The following is a 21277-nucleotide window of genomic DNA, read 5'->3' as shown; positions in this document are numbered from 1 at the left end:
ACAGCCAGGCAGACGAGCTCCAAGGCAGCTCCCATGCCAGAGGACGAAGAGAGCACATCTACTCAGTCACGGTCAGAGAAACAGGACCACACTGGAAAACAGGCCGATCTCCAACATCTATTAACAAGGGTGTTGATAGAAGCAGCACAGCTGATGCTTCTTTCCAGGATGACGTCACAGCCAAACAGGAACAGACGAGGCAAAGCTACTCTGAGGAAAAGCAGAGAGAGCAGAAGGTTAGAGATTGAACTAACAGATTCTGCAGAGTGGGAGAACAGAGAGAGAATGAAGCAGAATGATGAAATGGGGGTCCCTATGTCCTCCAAAAGTCTAAGCCTATAGCAGCATAACTATAGAGATAGCTCAGGATAACCTGAGCCACCCTAACTATAAGCTTTATCAAAAAGGAAAGTTTTAAGCCTAGCCTTAAAAGTAGACAGGGTGTCTGCCTCACGGACTAAAACTGGTAGTTGGTTCCACAGGAGAGGAGCCTGATAACTAAAAGATCTGCCTCCCTTTCTACTTTTAGAAATTCTAGGAACCACTAGTAAACCTGCAGATTGAGAGCGAAGTGCTCTGTTAGGAACATAAGGAACAATCAGATCTCTGATATCAGATGGAGCTTGGCCATTTAAGGCTTTATATGTGAGAAGGAGGATTTTAAATTCTATTCTTGATTTAACAGGAAGCCAATGAAGAGAAGCCAGGATAGGCGAGATATGATCTCTCTTTTTCATTTTCATTAGAACTCTGGCTGCAGCATTTTGGATCAGCTGAAGGCTTTTAACTACAGTTTGTGGACTTCCTGATAGTAAAGAATTACAATAGTCCAGCCTTGAAGTAACAAATGCATGGACTAGTTTCTCAGCATCACCCCTGGACAGGATATTTCTAATTTTTGCAATGTTCCTCAGATGAAAGAAGGAAATTCTAGAAACCTCTTTGATATGGGATTTAAATGACAGGTCCTGATAAAAAAAAACAAAGATTTTTTACTTTATTATCTGAAATCAGTTTAATCCCATCCAAATGAAGTGACTGACTAATCAGCTTCTTTTTCAGAGACTCTGGTCCAAAGACTATAACTTCTGTTTTGTCTGCATTCAGAAGCAGAAAGTTAAGAGTCATCCAGGTTTTTATGTCTTCAAGACATGCCTGTAATCTATGTAATGGGTTAGCTTCATCTGGATTTATAGACAGATATAGCTGGGTATCATCAGCATAACAGTGAAAATTAATCCCATGCTGTCTAATAACTCTACCAATTGGGAGCATGTATAAAGTAAAGAGAATTGGTCCTAGCACTGATCCCTGTGGTACAGGAGAAATGCAGGAGAAATACGCAGGAGAAATGTTGGCAATATTATTAGCGTTACAATGGGTAGAAGACGTAAAACCATTAAAAACAATAATATGTTCAGATTCAAGCTCTGCATTGTTAAGTTTAAAAAATAACCAAACCGATAGTAGGATGGACATTTTATTAGAAATAAATCATACACTGTTCAGAATACGAAACATGGGGCTGATAGTTACATTTGTGTGGGTTCCAGCACATATTGGGGTAGAAGGAAACGAGAGGGCAGATAAAATGGCAAAAAGGGCAATTAAACATTTTCATTAGTTTTATAGTTAAAATAAGTAAATCAGAAGGAAAGAGTATTATTAAAGAGAAACTTATGGAAATTTGGTGGGATGAAGATAAAACAGGAAGATGGTTTTATAAAATTCAGAAGATGGTAGGAGAAAGAAGAAATGGAAGAAGAAATAGAAAGGAGGAAAGAGTGATAACAAGGTTAAGATTTGGTCATACAGGACTTAATTATACACTTTTTAAAATACAAAAACATAAAACGGGCAAATGTGATTTCTGTGATAAATATGAAACCATAGAACATGTTATATTAGAATGTCATAATTATGAAAGAGAGAGAAGATATATGAGAAGAGAGTTTGAAGACATTAAGGAGAAGGTTAATTTATTAGATATACTGAGGAAAAATTTAGGGAGTAAACACATACAAATAATTATTCGATTTCTAAAGAAAACGAAATTATTCCATAGAATTTAATTATAGTAAGTGTGTTTGTGAGTGAAGGGATGATATACAAAGCTGTGCACAAATATGTATATATTTTTAAGTGTGAATGTGTGAATGTATGTTTAGAAGAAGTTAGGGTAGAATGCAGTGGCGGCTGGTGAAAAATATTTTTGGTGGGGCTGATATAGCCTAGTGTATGTCTCCAACTAATCCGGAACAAGAATTCAAATAAACAATTGGACAATACATACAATTTAACAGTAATGATTTAATTTACTATATAATAACAGTAACAGTGATGATTTGGGTCACTGTGACGGGGTTCTTTGGCCTCCAAGAATCCAGTCTCAGTCAGGTTACCGGTGTTGGTGATTTATTGAGCTCAAAAACTCAAAACAGGGTGCAAAAGAAACTAAACATACAAGATACTCTGGGCCTCAGCCTCCCTCCAGTTACCAGCAATGTAACAAAGAAACAGAAAACAAAAATTGCCGCTTTTCTTCCCACAGCCCTCATTAAATAGTTTAAGCCCCTCACCTCAGGCTCTCTTATTTCTGATTTCTTCTCATAAATCAGTTTTGTCCATATATTACCTCCACAAACAATTGATGTACAAAAACAAATAATTTTTACAACTTAATTCTTTTACACAGATTCATTGACTTATTCAATTACACCAAACTGGGTTTGAACCCAGCAAAGACGCAGCCAGACTGAAGATGACAAGTCCCCGTAGCACACACACACACACACACACACACACACACGGCTAACCCCACTGAAATATTAAGTGTGCACCCTCAATACGCCAGCAGGTAACCAGGAACAGCTTGTGTGTTTTAAGTTCATGGAGCTACTGGGCTCAGCGCGAGCGGATTGGTCCTCACAAACACAGTATAACAGGAATGTGTGTGTGGCGCGCAAAGTTAGAGAGGTTGTTTTAAGCGACGAGGTGGATTCGTCACAGTCACAATAACCATGACATGAAATGTTCATATCCTACAACAGGGATATTCTTCTGGCAAACGGGTAGATAAATAAGGATCTCACCGAATTTGGTGGAAGCTGCATCTCGTTCGTTACATTCGCCATCTTCCCTCTAACTGTCTGCACCTGCGCTTGGGTTCAGAAGCCTGTTAAAGCGCAGTATTTTCAGCGCCCCAATACCATAAAGTTCTGAGACGCTGATTGGCCATTAAATTCACCTAGCAATAGTACATGATTGACAGATTCTCTGCAAATGTGGGGCTGTCTGATCAGCGCCCCAGGAACAGAGACGGTAGGAGTCTGTCTGTGGAAATCCACAAATTAATGACAGTAGATAGGGAAATGTAGTTTATATAATTTGTTTTGCTTATAGGTACACAGTCTAGAGAGTAAAACTGACATTTATGAGTTAATTTCTAAAAATATATTTTACGTTTCTGTCTTCTTATCAGGGAGGGCGGTGCCCCAGCGCCCCCTATGGGCCGGCCGCCACTGGTAGAATGTATCAGGATAAATATTTAAACCATCACGAACCACACTCCATACCAGTAAGTTGCGGTAATGCTACTAACAGTTTGTTGCCAACCGCCATAAAACTCGACAAGAAGAAGAAGAAGACTTCCTTGTCCTGTTTAGGCTCCGCCCCTTTTGACGCAGTTCCTGTTTTTACTCGGGCTTTATTTTGTACCGCTGCTATTAATAATAATAAGTTATACTTTTGATGCTTATTTATCATGCATTTATTTTGATTGTAAGATTTCCGGATTGTGCAAGTGGTTTAAAAATAAACGGTTAATCCTTGTTAAAAGCAAAATGGCGGAAGAGCCGCTGCTACATCGCTGTTAGCATCCGATTTCTGCTCCCTGGAGCAGTGTGTGGACCGACCTGCTGTCCTCCGGCCGGAGTTCAGCGCTTCTCTGGGCAGTTTGAGGGCAAACACTGAACACGGACCGAGGGGAGACCACGGCGGCTTGCAGGCAGCAGCGGCTAGCAGCAGCAGCGACTAGCAGGGAGCAGCAGCGGCTAGCAGCAGCGGCTAGCAGCAGTAGCGACCTGCCCGCCGTATGAGAGAGCAGCCTCAGCTCGGCGGATAGCTGTCAGCTCTCCATGAGGAGGAACGTCGCGGATGTTGATGACCTTAACTCTCCAACAACAGGCAGCAAAGATGAACCGGAAGAAAGACAAAGGATTTGAGAGCCCTCGGCCTTTTAAATTATGAGTATTTTTCTGGCTGTTGGTGTTGTAACCAGTCTGAACCTTCAGGCTGATGATCTAACTGGCTTCTGTTTAATGTCTCTACGACCCACCAGGTGGTGTGCATCAACAACATCAACTTCCAGAGGAAGTCTGTCATTGTGAGTAGCTCCTCTCCTCTGGGACCATCTGACCTTCCAACAGGAAACATCCCAGACAGAAGGGATGGTTGAAGGATAAATTAATACAAACAGTCCTAACGATCCCACTGATCTTTTTTTTTTTTATCAAACAAAGGGTATTGAATAAAGGACTGACTGATTTGAAAGATAAGCAAACAAGCAACAATAAACAACAATATAAATATCATCCTAGATAAACAAAGAGCTAAAACATTATAGCTCTGTTATTGAAAACTGTTCTAAACCTGGAATCTGGGAACCTTTCTAAAAAGTTTCACAGTTTCCTCTTTCTGTTACCATAGCAACATTCTCCCTGGTCAGCAGCAGGTTTTCAGTGTCCTCTGGCTCCGCCCTCCTTACAGCCAATCACCATGCTTCATTTTCTGATTTATTCAGCAGACTTCTGAACATAGAGAACTCTTCTAGAAAAATAAAGATAATGGAGATGATAGATAATAGTCAGTAGATCATGGTCGTAGGCTCTTCCTGTTGCCTATCAACATGTTGGTAGGCACTTCCTGTTGCCTAGGGTTAGGGCAACCACCTCTTATCCACTGAGGTGGAGATCTGTGATACAGAGAGGTCATCACTACATCCTCCAGAGGAATATTCCCCAGCTTCTAGCTGAGCAGATGAAGAAGACCTCAGGTCTGGTGAAGCTGTGGCTGTGACCTGCTGTCCTCCATCTTGCAGGGCTACGTGGAGCTGACCATCTTCCCCACTGTGGTCAACCTGAACCGGATCAAGCTCAACAGCAAACAGTGTCGCATCTACAGGGTGAGAGTCAACGAGCTGGAGGCACCGTTCATCTACAATGACCCCACCCTGGAGGTGTGCCACAGCGAGTCCAAGCAGTGAGTAGAAGCAGCCCTGTGGCAGAGGGGGCGGGGCTTCAGCTCCATCTGGGTGGTAGGCCAGGTCAGGTTATAATGGCTGACTGGCTGGTTATTAGCTGACCAGAACCAAACGCATCAGAGATGGCGGAGGTAGTTGGTAGTTTCTGGCTGTGTTGGAGCAATGGGAGGAGCCAGAGGAGGAGGAGGTCATCTCCTCAGTTTGACCTCAGGTGTAGAAGGAGCTGCTTTAAGCTCCGCCTGCTCTGTGTGTGAACAGGCGGAACCTGAACTACTTCTCCAGTGCCTACACGGCGGCGGTCAGTGCAGTGGACCCGGATGCTGGGAACGGAGAACTGGTGATCAAAGTTCCCTCTGAGCTCTGGAAGCAGGGAGACGGTGAGACCATGGCTCCACTGCCTTCAACATGACCTGCAGCAGGTCAGGCTGGCGGCGCCGCTCCCACTCTGGGGGCTATCTGAGGTTGTTCCTGCCTGTGTCCAGATCTGAAGGTGCTGAAGGTTTACATCGAGTTCTCCCTGGACCAGCCCAAAGGGGGGCTCCACTTTGTTGTTCCTGATGTGGAGGGCAGCATGGCGGAGAGGGGGGCCCACGTCTTCTCCTTTGGATACCAGAACTCCACCAGGTGAGACGGGAAGTTGAAGCACATCCTGCAATGTTTCCATGTCCCACAGTCTCCTGCCCTCACCGTGTCTCCTCCTCCCCCAGGTTCTGGTTCCCCTGTGTGGACTCCTATTCAGAGCTGTGTACCTGGAAGCTGGAGTTCACTGTGGATGCATCCATGGTGGCCGTGTCCTGTGGGGACCTGATGGAGACCATCTACACCCACGACATGAGGAAGAAGACCTTCCACTACGTCCTCCCCATCCCCACTGCGGCCCCCAACATCTCCCTGGCTGTGGGGCCCTTTGAAATCCTGGTAGACCCCTACATGCACGAGGTGTGTACCCAGATTCAGTCAGAAGCAGCTTCATTCAGCCGTGCTTGATGGACAAATCTTTATTTATGATTCAATTCACAACCCTTTAACTCCACTCACTTTAGATGGATGGATGATGGATGGATGATGGATGGATGATGGATGGATGATGGATGGATGGATGGATGGATGGATGGATGGATGGATGGATGATGGATGGATGATGATTGATGGATGGATGGATAATGGATGGATGATTGATGGATGATGATTGATGGATGATGGATGGATGGATGATGGATGGATGGATGATGGATGGATGGATGATGGATGGATGGATGGATGGATAATGGATGGATGGATGGATGGATGATGATTGATGGATGATGGATGGATGATGGATGGATGTATGGATGGAGGATGATTGATGGATGATGGATGGATGGATGGATGATGGATGGATGATTGATGGATGGATGGATGGATGATGGATGGATGGATGGATGGATGGATGATGATTGATGGATGATGGATGGATGGATGGATGATGGATGGATGATTGATGGATGATTGATGGATGATGGATGGATGGAGGATGATTGATGGATGATTGATGGATGGATGGATGATGGATGGATGATGATTGATGGATGGATGTATGGATGGATGATGATGGATGGATGGATGGATGGATGGATGGAGGATGATTGATGGATTGATGGATGGATGATGATTGATGGATGGATGGATGGATGGATGGATGGATGGTGGATGTATGGATGGATGGATGATGGATGGATGGATGATGATTGATGGATGGATGGATGGATGGATGATGGATGTATGGATGGATGGATGGATGGATGGATGGATGGATGGAGGATGATTGATGGATGATGGATGGATGGATGATGGATGGATGATGATTGATGGATGATGGATGGATGGATGATGATTGATGGATGATGGATGGATGTATGGATGGATGGATGGATGGATGGATGGATGGAGGATGGATGGATGGATGGATGATGGATGGATTGATGGATGGATGGATGGATGATGGATGGATGATGATTGATGGATGGATAATGATTGATGGATGGATGATGGATGGATGGATGTATGGATGGATGATGATTGATGGATGGATAATGATTGATGGATGGATGATGGATGGATGGATGATGGATGGATTGATGGATGGATGGATGGATGATGGATGGATGATGATTGATGGATGGATAATGATTGATGGATGGATGATGGATGGATGGATGTATGGATGGATGATGATTGATGGATGGATGTATGGATGGATGGATGGATGGAGGATGGATGGATGATGGATGGATTGATGGATGGATGGATGATGGATGGATTGATGGATGTATGGATGGATGGATGAATGATGGATGAATAATTGGTGAATGGATGATGGATGGATGGATGATGGATGGATGGATGGATGGATGGATGATGATGAATGGATGGATGATGGATGGATGGATGATGATGGATGGATGGACCCCACTCTATATAGCGATGGAGGGATCTTGGGGTTGGGGCGGATGTTTGGACACTGCTCCTGCAGGGCAGGTGGAGCTGCTCTTGCTGTTCTTGTAATGACCACCAGGTGTCATGGTAGAGCTGCTTCAGCTGCTGTCCTCTGTTCTGCAGGTGACCCATTTCTGCCTGCCTCAGCTGCTTCCTCTGCTCAAACACTCCATGTCCTACCTGCATGAGATCTTTGAGTTCTACGAGGAGATCCTGACGTGCCGCTACCCGTATTCATGCTTCAAGACTGTGTTTGTGGATGAGGCCTACGTGCAGGTGTCGTCCTACGCCTCCATGAGCATCTTCAGGTGGGGTGAGAGCTGCTGCTTTTTGACCTCTCGTCCCAGGGTCAACTGTGACGTGTTTCCTTTGTGTTTTAGCACCAACCTGCTGCACAGCCCTACCATCATCGACCAGACCCCGCAGACCCGCCGCTGTCTGGCTCAGGCCCTGGCCCAGCAGTTCTTTGGCTGTTTCATCTCCAGGATGTCCTGGTGAGGCTGACCTGTCTGCATCATGTTAGCCCTGCACAGCATTAACCGTCTGATCACCGGCCCGACCTGCTGCGTTAGAGCAAACTAGTGAAAGTTAGATTAAAAGGAGGGAGGTAGACAAAGTTCAGCTCAGCAGGAGGTTTGCAGCCATTTTAACAGCCTCGTAAATCCATGGAGATGACCTCTGACCTCATCACTCATTTAGGCTGCAGGGCGCTCGATGAAGCTGAACTCCCAGCCTGATCCAGGAGGGCAATAAATGCTGCAGACTAACCTCCCTGTGTTCAACCTCCTCCTCCCCGTGTTCAACCTCCTCCTCCCCGTGTTCAACCTCCTCCGCGTGTTCAACCTCCTCCTCCCCGTGTTCAACCTCCTCCTCCCCGTGTTCAACCTCAGTCTCCCTCTGTTAAACCTCCTTTTCACCTCCTATGTTTCCTCCTGCAGGGCTGATGAGTGGGTGTTGAAGGGCATTTCTGGCTACATCTACGGCCTTTACCTGAAGAAGACCTTTGGAGTCAATGAATACCGCCACTGGATCAAAGAGGTGCTGCTTTGCTTTCTTTCTGCTCAATGTTCCGTGGAACCACAGAAAGAACCACAGCTTTCATGGTTTCTCCGAGCCCCCCTCAGCCCCAGGCCGGTGGTACCAGGCCTGCGGTAGCGATACCAGTCCGGCAGTAGTGATACCAGTCCGGCGGTAGTGATACCAGGCCGGTAGTAGTGATACCAGTCCGGCGGTAGTGATACCAGTCCGGCGGTAGCCGTACCAGGCCGGCGGTAGCGGTACCAGGCCGGCGGCAGCCGTACCAGGCCGGCGGTAGCCGTACCAGGCCGGCGGTAGCCGTACCAGGCCGGCGGTAGCGATACCAGGCCGGCGGTAGCGGTACCAGGCCGGCGGTAGCCGTACCAGGCCGGCGGTAGCGATACCAGGCCGGCGGTAGCGGTACCAGGCCGGCGGTAGCGATACCAGGCCGGCGGTAGCGATACCAGGCCGGCGGTAGCCGTACCAGGCCGGCGGTAGCGGTACCAGGCCGGCGGTAGCGGTACCAGGCCGGCGGTAGCGGTACCAGGCCGGCGGCAGCCGTACCAGGCCGGCGGTAGCGATACCAGGCCGGCGGTAGCGGTACCAGGCCGGCGGTAGCGATACCAGGCCGGCGGTAGCGATACCAGGCCGGCGGTAGCCGTACCAGGCCGGCGGTAGCGGTACTCTGTGCTCTGATGTGCCTCCAGCAGGTGCAGCCTCTCTAACCTACATGTTCATTTAGATGCTGTTGTTTTCCAGGAGCTGGACCGGATCGTGGTATACGAGCTGAAGATGGGAGGCGTTCTGCTGCACCCCACCTTCATTGGAGGCAAAGAGAAGGACAAGTAAGGACCTCCTGGTGACGGCAGCCTCTCACCACACAACCTTTGATTGACCCTTAAGCTCAGCTCCCTCTGAGAACATAGATCTAGGTCCAGCAGAGTGATGACCAGGCCTCTCTCTCTTTCAGTCCTACTCCCCACCTCCACTTCTCCATCAAGCACCCCCACACTCTATCCTGGGAGTACTTCAGGATGTTCCAGTGCAAGGCCCACCTGGTGATGAGGCTGATTGAGAACCGGATAAGCATGGAGTTCATGCTGCAGGTCCCACTCGCTCCCTCCACTGTTCTGTCCCGCTCGCTCTCCCTATCTCAATCTGCCTCTCTGTCCTCCTGAAGGTCTTCAACAAGCTGCTGAGCCTGGCCAGCACGGCGTCCTCTCAGAAGTACCAGAGCCACATGTGGAGCCAGATGCTGCTGTCCACCCACGCCTTCCTCAAGTCCATCTCCAACGTCTCCGGCAAAGACATCGGCCCTCTGATCAAGCAGTGGGTGTATCCTTCCAGAACCGCTGCACATGTTCCCTTCTTTCCAAGCAGATCTTCCTGCCCGTTCAGCCTTGACTCCTCCTGAGCAGAGATCAGAGCGGCGTGGTGAAGTTTTTCGGCAGCTTTGCTTTCAACAGGAAGAGGAACGTTCTGGAGCTGGAGATCCGCCAGGACTACACGTCCTCTGGAACCCAGAAATATGTGGTGAGCTGCAGGAGCGGGCTGGCGGGCTGCAGAATGTGGGGTGTCCCGCTCTAACTTCTCCTCCTGTCTCCGAAGGGCCCCATCAAGGTGACGGTCCAGGAGCTGGATGGCTCCTTCAACCACACGCTGCAGATAGAGGAGAACAGCCTGAAGCATGACATCCCCTGCCACTCCAAGAGCAGAAGGTAGCAGAAGGTTCTGGAGGGTCCCGCTGCTGCACTTATGCTCTGATGGATTTACCCTCTGACTGTTGAACAGGAACAAGAAGAAGAAGATTCCCCTGATGAATGGAGAAGAAGTGGACATGGACCTGTCTGCTATGGAGTAAGACCTTCAGCCTGTCTGATGATCGTCGGAGTCGGAATCCCGCGCTGATGTCTTGTGTCCTGTGTTTTCCTCTGCAGCGCCGACTCTCCTCTGCTGTGGATCCGGATCGACCCGGACATGTCCATCCTGAGGAAGGTGGAGTTCGAGCAGGCCGACTTCATGTGGCAGTACCAGCTGCGATACGAGAGGGACGTGGTGGCACAGGTAGGCGAGGAGGAGCCTCTGACCGGCAGCTTGGTCACTGGTCCAGTCGGGGCGGTCCTGGTACCGGGCTTTAATCCATCCATGAACACCAGGGAAGTAGAAAGTCGTCCTCTAGATGAAGAAACTTTTCTCTCACTCTGAAATTTGCAGCCAGGTTCTTAGACCCGACAGCCTGACCTCCTCAGTCAGGACCATCCTAGATCTAATGATAGTCGAGGTAGAGGTTTTCCAGGCCGTTTCCATGGTTACCCCAGCTGTTTCCTGTCTCCTAGGAGGAAGCCATCACAGCGCTGGAGAAGTTCCCCACCCCCGCCTCCAGACTAGCTCTGACGGACATCCTTGAGCAGGAACAGTGTTTCTACAAGGTCCGCATGCAGGCCTGCTTCTGCCTGGCCAAGGTACGTCTCTACCGGTACTAGCAGAACCCGACCATGCTGTGCCTTAGTTCCTCTACCAGACCATTGCAGGGGAACGGGTTCCAGTTGCCCGGATCCCTGTCCACTTCACTCCAACCTACCATGACCCAGATGGTTCCCTGTGAGGGAAATCCAGGACATGGGCCTCGCCCCCACAGCTGAACTTACCTCTAGCCCACCGACCGGTTCTGTTCTGCCTGCAGATCGCCAACGCCATGGTGAGCACATGGCAGGGTCCACCAGCCATGAAGTCTCTGTTCACCAGAATGTTCTGCTGTAAGAGCTGCCCCAACATCGTCAGAACCAACAACTTCATCAACTTCCAGAGCTACTTCCTGCAGAAGGTACAGACGGTGGTTCTGTTCATGCCCAACCCATCAGAACTCGGCCGGTTCTGCAGGCCTCCAACCAGCTGTGCTCTTTGTGTTGTTGGTTTCAGACCATGCCGGTTGCCATGGCATTACTCAGGGACGTGCAGAACCTGTGTCCTAAAGACGTTCTCAACTTCATCCTGGATCTCATCAAGTATAACGACAACCGGAAGAACAAGGTAGGCAGACTGGTCAGAACCGGGCCTTTTCTGGTTCTGATGCCCGTCTGGGTCAGCCAGAACCTCCTGACCTCTCCTCCACCTTGTGTCCAGTTCTCAGACAACTACTACCGGGCCGAGCTGATCGAGGCGCTGACCAACGCACTGACTCCGGCCATCAGCATCAACAACGAGGTCCGGACCGTGGAGAACCTGAACCCGGACGTCCGCCTCATCCTGGAGGAGATCACCCGCTTCCTGAACATGGAGAAGCTGCTGCCCAGCTTCAGGAACACCATCACTGTGAGGTAGGGAGCAGACGGGGCCCTCTGCTTCTCTGAGTAGACCAGTAGAACCAGTAAAGCTGATTGTTGTGTCCCCAGCTGCCTGAAGGCCATCCGTCAGCTGCAGAAGAACGGTCACATTCCCAGCGACCCGTCCCTCTTCAGGGCCTACGCTGAGTACGGACACTTCGTAGACGTCCGTCTTTCTGCGCTGGAGGCTCTAGTGGACTACACCACGGGTAGGAAGTGGTTCCGGTTCCCAGGGTGGTTGTAGAACCTTTCTGTTCAGATCTCAGGCAGGCGAGGTGTTTGAAGAACAACTGTATTCAATGGAGGCCGAGGATCCGGCTCCTGGCTGCGGATCCGGCTCCTGGCCGCGGACCTGGCTCCTGGCCGTGGATCAGGCTCCTGGCTGCCGACCCGGCTCCTGGCCGCGGACCCGGCTCCTGGCTGCCGACCCGGCTCCTGGGTCCGCAACACCAGGGTTCAGGTGTTGTGGTGGTTCTTCCTGCTGTGTCTCAGTGATCTGCTGTGTTCTCTGTCTGCAGTTGAGAGGAGCTCCACAGACCTGCAGTGGCTGCTGGACCTGGTCCAAAGCGACCCAGTTCACTACGTCAGGTCAGCCTTGTTCTGTTCAGCTTTTTGGTCCCAGTAGAATCCTGAGGTTCTGATCCGATCCTGCTGTGTTCTTCTCCCTGTAGACACAAGGTTCTGGGCATGCTGAGTAGGAACCCCCCCTTCACCAAGGCAGCCGACTCTGGCCTGTGCACCGAGGCTCTGGTGGATCAGCTGTGGAGGCTGATGAACTCAGGTGAGGAGCAGCAGCCCTGAGAGGAACCACAACCAGGGGCCCCTGGGGGGGTGGCGGGGCCCATGATAGAAGTGTGGAAGCTGATGGTTTCAGGGACTAATGACAGCAGATCTCCCCTCTGATTGGTTAGTCCTGCTGCAGGGTTCAGTCCAGGGACCTTCTTGGTTCCCCTAGTCTCCTACGGGGCCTCCTATCTGCTGGTCGTCCTCCATGTTCTTCCCCCATTGTCTCCTCAGGTTTCAGTGTTTCTTTTCTTCCCGGGGGGTCGGCTGCTCCTCCAGCTTGCTAACGCGGCCATCCAGCAGCGCCAAGGTTCCTGTCCAGAATCATAAATTTGTTCACAGCTTCAGTTTCCTTCCAGGCCTGAGGTCTAGGGGCCAGCTGTGGTTTCCAAGTGGAGGAGGAGGAGGGTCCCGGTTGTTAGCGGCGGACCGGTGGGCGGCCCGGCTGCTGCCAGCTTAAATATTGTGGTTAGCTTAAACAGTGCGTAATGAGAGCTGGCCCCGCTGTTAACACACGCTCACAGGATGATGTTTTCCCGCTGAAGGTCGGCCCCGTACGCTTGGAGCTGCTGATTTATTGCCACCCTCTGGTGCCGCAGAGGGCCCTTTATCCAGCTCTGCATTGTCTCTGTGGTCAGGATGGGGAGCCATCGGTTCTGGGGGGCCCGGTCGGACCCCCGGTGCCAGAAAGCCCGGCACCAGTGGTCAGAGGTCAGACATTACATCACAATAATTCTGGGATATAATCACAATATTTTAAAAGGACCTTCAGAATCAACAGGGTGCATAAAATAAACTCATTTAAACTTTAAACCTTTTATTTGAACCAGATCAAAGCTTTTCTGCCTCATTCTGTCTTTGGGTGTCAGAATTAGACCTTTAACAAGATCCCAGGAACCAAACGGGAAACCAAAACACACAATAATAAATAAAAAGGCTCTTTTGTGCTTAATTAAAAAAAGTAATTGACCTCAAATTAGAAAAACTAAAGTGGAAATAGCTTCCAAATATCAGAGCATCTATTAGCGTTGATCTTTATTATAAAAAGTAGTAAAGTTGAGAACATTGCCAAGTTTAGCAAACGCCTGTAAAACCTCTGAACCATCATCCGGGCTGTTAGAGCATCGAATAAACCTTGAAATTAGCTTGTAAACTGCGTCTGAGATTTCCCTCAATGTCTTCCTGTTTCTCTTATATGGGATCGCTTCACATCGGCTTCACCGCTGATTGATTGATCGTTTTAATTGATGCGGGGAGATGCTGACATGCAGAATTTACAACATTCTTCAGCAGTGGGCTGCCATTGTGCGGCGCCCAGGGAGCAGAGTGGGGTTAAGGGTCTTTGCTCAGGGACCCAGAGTGGCAGTCTGTGGGGGTGGGGCTTGAACTCAGAACCTCCAGGACTGCAGTGCAGTGCTCTAACATATAGACTAAACATAATTTCATGTCTAGGTTTGATTGTGTACATAAATCTTGCCCTTCTGAGGCTGTAAAGTTTCCAACTATTTTATGTGAATGTTTGAGAATGACAGTCTTAGCTGTCTTTATCCATGCTGGCTCAGCGACAGTTGGGGAGAGTTTAGTTCTGTAGAAACAGGTGTAGACGGCGTTCTTCTACAGGGACAGGTGTGGACAGCGTTGGTATATAGAGACAGGTGTGGACAGTGCTGGTCTGCAGGGACAGGTGTGGACGGCGTTGGTATATAGAGACAGGTGTGGACAGTGCTGGTCTGCAGGGACAGGTGTGGACGGCGTTTGTCTCCAGGGACAGGTGTGGACAGCGTTGGTATATAGAGACAGGTGTGGACAGTGCTGGTCTGCAGGGACAGGTGTGGACGGCGTTTGTCTCCAGGGACAGGTGTGGACGGCGTTTGTCTCCAGGGACAGGTGTGGACGGCGTTGGTCTCCAGGGACAGGTGTGGACAGCGTTATTCTACAGGGACAGATGTAGACAGTGTTGATATTTAGAGACAGGTATGGACTGTATTTGTCTGCAGGGACAGGTGTGGACAGCATTGGTATGTAGAGAAAGGTGTGGACAGCATTGGTATGTAGAGACAGGTGTGGACAGCATTGGTATGTAGAGACAGGTGTGGACAGCATTGGTATGTAGAGACAGGTGTGGACAGCGTTGGTCTCCAGGGACAGGTGTGGACAGTGTTGGTATGTAGGGACAGGTGTGGACAGCATTGGTATGTAGAGACAGGTGTGGACAGCATTGGTATGTAGAGACAGGTGTGGACAGCGTTGGTCTCCAGGGACAGGTGTGGACAGTGTTGGTATGTAGGGACAGCTGTGGACAGTAACTCTGCAGGGACAGGTGTGGACAGCGTTGGTATGTAGAGACAAGTGTGAACAGTGTTGGTCTGAAGGGACGGGTGTGGACAGTATGTCTGTAGCGACAGCTGTGGACAGACTAACTCTGCAGGGACAGGTGTGCACAGTGTTGGTATGCAGGGACAGGTGTAGACAGTGGTATGTAGAGACAGGTGTGGACAGCGTTGGTATGTAAAGACAGGTGTGGACAGCGTAGGAATTTAGAGACGGGTATGGACAGCGTTATTCTACAGGGACAGATGTAGACAGTGTTGATATTTAGGTACAGGTGTGGACTGTGTTGGTATGTAGAGACAGGTGTGGACAGTGTTGGTCTGCAGGGACAGGTGTGGACAGTGTTGGTCTGCAGGGACAGGTGTGGACAGTGTTGGTCTGAAGGGACGGGTGTGGACAGTATGTCTGTAGCGACAGCTGTGGACAGACTAACTCTGCAGGGACAGGTGTGCACAGTGTTGGTATGCAGGGACAGGTGTAGACAGTGGTATGTAGAGACAGGTGTGGACAGCGTTGGTATGTAAAGACAGGTGTGGACAGCGTAGGAATTTAGAGACGGGTATGGACAGCGTTATTCTACAGGGACAGATGTAGACAGTGTTGATATTTAGGTACAGGTGTGGACTGTGTTGGTATGTAGAGACAGGTGTGGACAGTGTTGGTCTGCAGGGACAGGTGTGGACAGTGTTGGTATGTAGAGACAGGTGTGGACAGTGTTGGTCTGCAGGGACAGGTGTGGACAGTGTTGGTATGTAGAGACAGGTGTGGACAGCGTTGGTCTGTAGTGACAGGTGTGGACAGTGTTGGTCTGCAGGGACAGGTGTGGACAGTGTTGGTCTGCAGGGACAGGTGTGGACAGTGTTGGTCTGCAGGGACAGGTGTGGACAGTGTTGGTATGTAGAGACAGGTGTGGACAGTGTTGGTCTGCAGGGACAGGTGTGGACAGTGTTGGTATGTAGAGACAGGTGTGGACAGTGTTGGTCTGCAGGGACAGGTGTGGACAGTGTTGGTCTGCAGGGACAGGTGTGGACAGTGTTGGTCTGCAGGGACAGGTGTGGACAGTGTTGGTATGTAGAGACAGGTGTGGACAGTGTTGGTCTGCAGGGACAGGTGTGGACAGCATTGGTATGTAAAGACAGGTGTGGACAGCGTAGGAATTTAGAGACGGGTATGGACAGCGTTATTCTACAGGGACAGATGTAGACAGTGTTGATATTTAGGTACAGGTGTGGACTGTGTTGGTATGTAGAGACAGGTGTGGACAGCGTTGGTCTGTAGTGACAGGTGTGGACAGCGTTGGTCTGTAGTGACAGGTGTGGACAGTGTTGGTCTGCAGGGACAGGTGTGGACAGTGTTGGTCTGAAGGGACGGGTGTGGACAGTATGTCTGTAGCGACAGCTGTGGACAGACTAACTCTGCAGGGACAGGTGTGCACAGTGTTGGTATGCAGGGACAGGTGTAGACAGTGGTATGTAGAGACAGGTGTGGACAGCGTTGGTATGTAAAGACAGGTGTGGACAGCGTAGGTATTTAGAGACGGGTATGGACAGCGTTATTCTACAGGGACAGATGTAGACAGTGTTGATATTTAGGTACAGGTGTGGACTGTGTTGGTATGTAGAGACAGGTGTGGACAGTGTTGGTCTGCAGGGACAGGTGTGGACAGTGTTGGTATGTAGAGACAGGTGTGGACAGTGTTGGTCTGCAGGGACAGGTGTGGACAGTGTTGGTATGTAGAGACAGGTGTGGACAGCGTTGGTCTGTAGTGACAGGTGTGGACAGTGTTGGTCTGCAGGGACAGGTGTGGACAGTGTTGGTCTGCAGGGACAGGTGTGGACAGTGTTGGTCTGCAGGGACAGGTGTGGACAGTGTTGGTATGTAGAGACAGGTGTGGACAGCGTTGGTCTGTAGTGACAGGTGTGGACAGTGTTGGTCTGCAGGGACAGGTGTGGACAGTGTTGGTCTGCAGGGACAGGTGTGGACAGTGTTGGTATGTAGAGACAGGTGTGGACAGCGTTGGTCTGTAGTGACAGGTGTGGACAGTGTTGGTCTGCAGGGACAGGTGTGGACAGTGTTGGTCTGCAGGGACAGGTGTGGACAGTGTTGGTATGTAGAGACAGCTGTGGACAGCGTTGGTCTGCAGGGACAGGTGTTTATTGATATGGAGCTTCTGCCAGAACCAACGGCTCAAAGCTCCTCTAGATAAACCGGGTCGGTTCCTCCTCTTCCTCAGGTAGATAAACCGGGTCGGTTCCTCCTCTTCCTCAGGTAGATAAACCGGGTCGGTTCCTCCTCTTCCTCAGGTAGATAAACCGGGTCGGTTCCTCCTCTTCCTCAGGTACCGCCCATGAGTGGCGCCTGCGCTGCGACGCCGTTAACCTCTACTACACGCTGTTCGGACTCACCCGGCCATCCTGCCTTCCGCTGCCAGAGCTGGGCCTGGTCCTCAACCTAAAGGAGAAGAAGGCTGTCCTCAACCCCACCATTAAGCCTGAGCAGGGCACCAGCGTCGCCATGGAGACGCCTGCCAGTATAGGCGTCCACGGCGTGGGGATGAGCTACTCTGCGGTGAGTTGTTGGTTCATCAGAACCAGAACCTTCCTGCTACATCATGGTGTCATTAGAAGCATAAAGACCTGCAGATGATACAGCTGTTTGTTTCTGTCAGGTGGACGAAGAGCCCGATCCCGTCTCTCTGGGGGTGTGCGGTGTGGGCCAGCCCCCCCAGGGCCTCAAGAGGAAGGCTGAGACCCCCTTGGGTTCCCCCCCGGAACCGGGACAGATCCTGCAGCACACGGACGACGATGGGAGACCGGGACGCTACAAGATCAGGGTGAGAGGCGCCCTACATCTCCCCCACTGCTGCCTGGTCGGGTCAGAACCCCGGACAGCTCCAGAACCTCCCTGGGTTACAGAAAATGGAAGTGGACGGGTCAGAACCCTGGACATGGTGGTCCTCAGTATCCAGTTATCCATGTCAGTTAGAGCCCCGTCAAGTGCCAATTGCACTACCCTAGTATTAGAAGTACCCTAGTATTAGTAGCAGTACTCTAGTATTAGTAGCAGTACTCTAGTAATAGTAGCAGTACTCTAGTAGTAGTACTCTAGTGGCAGTAGTACTCTAGTATTGTCCATAATACTTAGTAGTGGTAGTACTCTAGTAGTAGCAGCAGTAATCTAGTAGCAGTATTCTTCCAGTAATAGTACTCTAGTAGTAGTATTACTCCAGTGGTAGCAGTAGTACTCTAGTAATAGCGGTAGTACTCTATTAGCAATGGCAGTAGTAGTAGTAGTAATAGTATTACTCTACTAGTAATAGTACTCCAGTAGTAGTAGTAGTAGTAGTAATAGCAGTAGTGCTCTAGTAGTAGTAGCACTAGTAGTAGTAGTACTCAAGTAGCAGTATTACTGTAGTAGTACTATATTATTAGTAGTACTGTAGTTGCAGCATTAGTAGTAGTAGTAGTAGTAGTATTTTAGCAGTAGTATTGTAGCAGTAGTAGTACTCCAGAAGCTGTAGTAGTAGCACTGTAGTAGCAGTTGTACTCCAGTAGTAGCTGTAGTAGCAGTAGTAGTGCTGACCCCTCCATCAACCTGCGGCTCCAGTTTAACAGTAGTAGCAGCAGTAGTAGTAGTGATAGTACTCCAGAAGTAGTATTAGTGCTGTAGTAATAGTAGTAGTAGTGCTACAGTAGCTGTAGTAGCAGTAGTAGTAATAGAACTCCAGAAGTAGTACTAGTGCTGTAGTAGCAGTAGTAGCGCTGCAGTAGCTGCTGTAATAGTAGCGCCGTAGTAGCTGTTGTAATATTAGTGCTGTAGTAGCAGTAGTGCTACTGTAGTAGCAGTAGTAGTGCTGTAGTAGCAGTAGTAGTGCTGTAGTACTACTGTAGTAGCAGTAGTAGTGCTGTAGTACTACTGTAGTAGCAGTAGTACTACTGTAGTAGCAGTAGTGCTACTGTAGTAGCAGTAGTAGTACTGTAGTAGCAGTAGTAGTGCTGTAGTACTACTGTAGTAGCAGTAGTAGTGCTGTAGTACTACTGTAGTAGCAGTAGTACTACTGTAGTAGCAGTAGTAGTACTGTAGTAGCAGTAGTAGTGCTGTAGTACTACTGTAGTAGCAGTAGTAGTGCTGTAGTACTACTGTAGTAGCAGTAGTAGTGCTGTAGTACTACTGTAGTAGCAGTAGTAGTGCTGTAGTACTACTGTAGTAGTGCTGTAGTACTACTGTAGTAGCAGTAGTAGTGCTGTAGTACTACTGTAGTAGCAGTAGTAGTGCTGTAGTACTACTGTAGTAGTGCTGTAGTACTACTGTAGTAGCAGTAGTAGTGCTGTAGTACTACTGTAGTAGCAGTAGTAGTGCGGACCACTCCATTAACCCGCGGCACGTCTGTCTTCCAGTTTAACCCCATGGAGGACGAAGACATCGACATGGAGACGGTTCACGACAGCCAGGCCTTCATCCACCATCACCTCAACCTGCTGGAGCGCCCGTCCACGCCAGGTAGGCTCCGCCCCCTTTCCGGCCACGCCAGCCTGCGGGTCGCTCCGCTCACCGTCCCTCTGTTTTCAGGTAAGGAGCCCCCGCTGGCGGAGCAGACCCTGCCGTCCATGTCGGCCGCACCTGTGGCCCCGTTCTCCAAGGACGCCGCCTCCCTGTCCTCCAAGCACGGAGGAGACCACGCCCACCACCACCACCATCACCACCACGAGCACAAGAAGAAGAAAAAGAAGCACAAGCACAAACACAAGCACAAGCACAAGCACGACAGCAAGGACAGGGACAGGGAGAACCCGTACGCCTTCAGCAACAGCCCCGCCAGCGGACGCTCTCTACGCTCCCCCTCGCTGTCCGACTGAACCCGCTGACATCATCGCCACGCCGCCCTCTGGAGCTCCAACAGAACCAGCCGCCGCGCCGGGCCCCCCCGTCTCCAGCTCAGGACGCCGGGCCCCTCGCAGCAATCTTCTTTGGAGCAGCAGAACCAAGGCTTGTTCCTCAGGTTGTTCCAGGGATTCCATTTTCATCCAATCACCTTCAGCAGTGGGATGGTTCAGAAGTTCTGCTTTTAGTCCGGCCCACTTTGCTCTGGTAACCTCTGCAGAAGTAGAACCGGACCCAGACTGGACTCCACAGGTTCTGGTTTCATGCTGGGTTCTGCAAGTGTTTCCTGGATCTTAGAACCAATGTCGGGTCAGAACCGAGCTTCTGCCGCCAATCAGACGCCACCCGATGGGGCCTTCAGGTATTACACCAACACAAACTAGATCCACAGAGCAGGTTCTGTTCAGATTCCGGTACTGGTCTGGGCCAGTCTGCGGTTCTGTTCAGATCCTGGTACTGGTCTGGGTCAGTCTGCGGTAACGCCTGATCAACCAACAGCCATTCAGGTTGATTGTCCCGCCCCCTTCCTCTGATTGGCTTCTCTATGTGAGCTGATTGGATACTGGAAATCCTGCTTCTAGCCTCCTGTAGCATCGGCCATGTTCTTCTGTTGGGGCTGCGGAGGACCGGGCCCCGGCCCCAAGGACTGGATGACCCAGTAGATTCTGAGCCGACTGGTGGTTATGAATAAAACTGGGTTTATGTTTTATCTTTATTTTCTATAGAAATCTGCTGTTCTGTCATTGAAACCATGAATATTGTGATCATTAAATTCTACTTTTTCATAAACGTGTCGTTCTTGTTGCTCTGGACTCCTGTAGATCCACAGTTTTCAGATCCACCCCACATCGCGGGTGGGGAGAATGGTTGAGGGTGGGGGTAACGGCGGAGGGGCTGGTGGGTGGGGGTAATGGCGGAGGGGCAGGTAGGGGTAGTGGCAGAGGGACTGGTGGGTGGTGGTAATGGCAGAGGGTCTGGCGGGTGGTGGTGGCGGAGGGGCAGGTGGGTAGAGGTAATGGCGGAGGGTCTGGCGGGTGGGGGTGGCGGAAGGGCTGGCGGGTGGGGGTAATGGCGGAGGGTCTGGCGGGTGGTGGTGGCGGAGGGGCAGGTGGGTAGAGGTAATGGCGGAGGGTCTGGCGGGTGGGGGTGGCGGAAGGGCTGGCGGGTGGGGGTAATGGCGGAGGGTCTGGTGGGTGGGGGTAGTGGC

General features: G+C 50.2%; 1 protein-coding gene across 2 annotated transcripts; it reads left to right on the top strand.

Moving 5' to 3' along the window:
- Positions 1-3655: 3655 nt before the first annotated feature.
- On the top strand, positions 3656-20859 carry taf2 (TAF2 RNA polymerase II, TATA box binding protein (TBP)-associated factor). Of its 2 annotated transcripts, none has more exons than XM_038274860.1 (27): positions 3656-4244; positions 4330-4384; positions 5099-5259; positions 5519-5637; positions 5743-5884; positions 5968-6199; positions 7859-8043; positions 8116-8229; positions 8674-8773; positions 9512-9597; positions 9723-9858; positions 9933-10087; positions 10168-10285; positions 10361-10470; positions 10544-10609; positions 10690-10816; positions 11089-11214; positions 11436-11576; positions 11672-11782; positions 11876-12069; positions 12145-12284; positions 12594-12663; positions 12747-12856; positions 17528-17757; positions 17858-18022; positions 19587-19689; positions 19759-20859. In XM_038274860.1, the coding sequence occupies exons 1-27, from the start codon at positions 4156-4158 to the stop codon at positions 20043-20045; spliced, it is 3672 nt and encodes a 1223-aa protein (XP_038130788.1). In that variant the 5' UTR covers positions 3656-4155; the 3' UTR covers positions 20046-20859. The 2 variants fall into 2 exon arrangements, with proteins under 2 accessions (XP_038130788.1, XP_038130789.1); XM_038274861.1 differs by having other exon boundaries at positions 3657-4244; positions 10171-10285.
- The last annotated feature ends 418 nt before the right edge of the window (positions 20860-21277 follow it).

The sequence above is a fragment of the Cyprinodon tularosa genome, unplaced genomic scaffold (genome assembly GCF_016077235.1).
Source record: "Cyprinodon tularosa strain WSP-4 unplaced genomic scaffold, ASM1607723v1 ctg935, whole genome shotgun sequence".
NCBI classification, from domain to species: Eukaryota; Metazoa; Chordata; class Actinopteri; order Cyprinodontiformes; family Cyprinodontidae; genus Cyprinodon; species Cyprinodon tularosa.
This window is presented reverse-complemented; position numbering and strand designations above follow the sequence as displayed.